Raw genomic sequence first — 2,065 nt, 5'->3', positions numbered from 1 at the left:
GCAGAACCTCAGAAATTTGGGGAGGTGGGGGTGGCGGTGGGTGTTGCTTGAACCAGGTGTTGAGGAAGAATGCAGGAGTTCTGAGGTTTCTGATGTGACTTGGGGGTCTGAAAGTTACTGCTGATCAGCATAGAAAAAGATGAGAAGAAACTTGGCCAGGTAGAGAAGATGGAAGCAGTCCCAAGGAACCATTGAAGGAGGTGTATTTCTGGAGGTGAGTTAGAGCAAATGGCATTTACCTGGTCTCTGCCAGGCTTTCTTCTGGGTGCTCTGTTACTTATTGTTCTTTTTAGCTTTTATTTAGTTTCATTTTAGTTTTAGTTACATTGATGATGGTCTTCAACAAAGCTGCTTTCTGGATAGCTTTGATGCTACTAAAAATGCCAGTTCTCAGATGTAGGAGGAATCATTCAAATTTAAGCAAGAGAAAGTCAGTTTTTTTTTAAGCCACAGCTGAAGAAATAAATTTGCCCATACTTTATTTAGGATGCGAGCAAAAAACTTTGAGAGCATGGGGTGCTATAATACATACTCAATACTCAAATTTTCAGTCTAATTTGGGGCCTCAATAATAACTCAATAATACATACTCAAATTTTCAGTCCAATTTGGGGCCTTCTTATAGGCACTCGGGGCAGTTTTAGCCCCAGGACTCAGAACTGGCCTTTTTAAGACCTAGGAACTTGATAATGACACGGCGGATCTCCTTGGTCTTAATACTGTATATGATTGGGTTAAGCATGGGAGGCACAAAAAGGTAGACATTGGCCATAAGAAGATGAAAAGCAGGTGGGGCATGCTTCCCAAAACGGTGCACCAGGGACAGCCCCATCATGGGCACAAAGAATACTAGCACAGCACAGAGATGAGCAGTGCATGTCTGAAAGGCACGGTGCTGGTCCTCCTGGGAGGCCAGGCCTGCTACTGTGTGCAGGATGAGTCCATAGGACAGTGCGATGAGCACCAGGTCCAGCATTACAGTGAAAACTACTACCATCAGTCCATACAGGTTATTGAAGGTGGTATCTGTGCAGGCTAGCTGTATCACTTCCTGGTGCAGGCAAAACGAGTGGGAGAGGACCACAGATCCACAGTAGGGAAAAGCCTTCAGGAGGAGGACAATAGGGATAGTGGCCACAGGTCCCCGGAAAATGACAATCAGACCTGCCCTGACCACTTGCTGGCCAGTGATAATGACCGAATACCTCAGAGGGTGGCAGATGGCCACAAAGCGGTCAAAGGACATGATGAGGAGCACCGAGGACTCCATGAAGGAAAATGAGTGGATGCAGAACATCTGGATTTGACATGCTCCAAAGTAGATATGATGGGAGTTAAACCAGAAGATCCCCATAGTGGTGGGCAAGGTGGACACACACAGCCCCAGGTCAGTGAGGGCCAGCAAGGACAGTAGATAGTACATGGGTGTGTGCAGACGAGGGCTGGTCTTAATAATGATCAGAATGAAACAATTGCCTGAGATGGCCACCATGTACATAAAGAAAAAAGGAATGAAAATCCAGTGTTTGATGGCTTCCAATCCAGGAAAGCTGGTGAGATAGAACATGGGGCTAAACTGAGTAATGTTGGACAGTGGCATGAATTGAAGACTGCATGAATATTGGGCTGACATTCCTCGGGGATTGAGCTGAAAATAAATGGATATTTCTGGTTACTAATTCTTCAGCTTCACTAACATTCACAACATCCCAAGCAGTACCACGGTCATCATCACCTTTAGTATTATCTACTCCACCCTTATGAATTCCACCAGGCTCACTACTGAACTTTCTTTGATAACATTGCCCTCACCAGTTTTTCTCTGTATTTCTATTATTCCAGTTCCTCTCTGCCTCTTTGCTGGTGTGTCTTTATTGCTCCACCCTTAAGTATAGCTCTTCCCATCCTTGGCAATTTTCTGGCCATATTCTATTATTTCTTCTTAACGTCATCCACTCCCGTGATTTCATTTACCATCCATATACTGGTAAATAACAAATATATAATTCCAGAACTTGTCTTCTCTTTTGATTTCCAGATTCTAGCAACATCTGTACTTTTCGTT

At 44.2% G+C, this 2,065-nt stretch overlaps 1 protein-coding gene across 1 annotated transcript; it reads right to left on the bottom strand.

Moving 5' to 3' along the window:
• Window positions 1–640: 640 nt before the first annotated feature.
• Window positions 641–1,633, bottom strand: OR51M1 (olfactory receptor, family 51, subfamily M, member 1). The gene is given in 1 exon segment (NM_001168854.1): window positions 641–1,633. A coding segment is annotated over 1 exon segment (993 nt).
• Between the last annotated feature and the right edge of the window lie 432 nt (window positions 1,634–2,065).

This window comes from Papio anubis, chromosome 12 (assembly GCF_008728515.1).
Source record: "Papio anubis isolate 15944 chromosome 12, Panubis1.0, whole genome shotgun sequence".
Lineage (NCBI taxonomy): Eukaryota > Metazoa > Chordata > Mammalia > Primates > Cercopithecidae > Papio > Papio anubis.
Note: the sequence above shows the minus strand (reverse complement) of the source record. Positions and strands in the feature narration are given on the sequence as shown.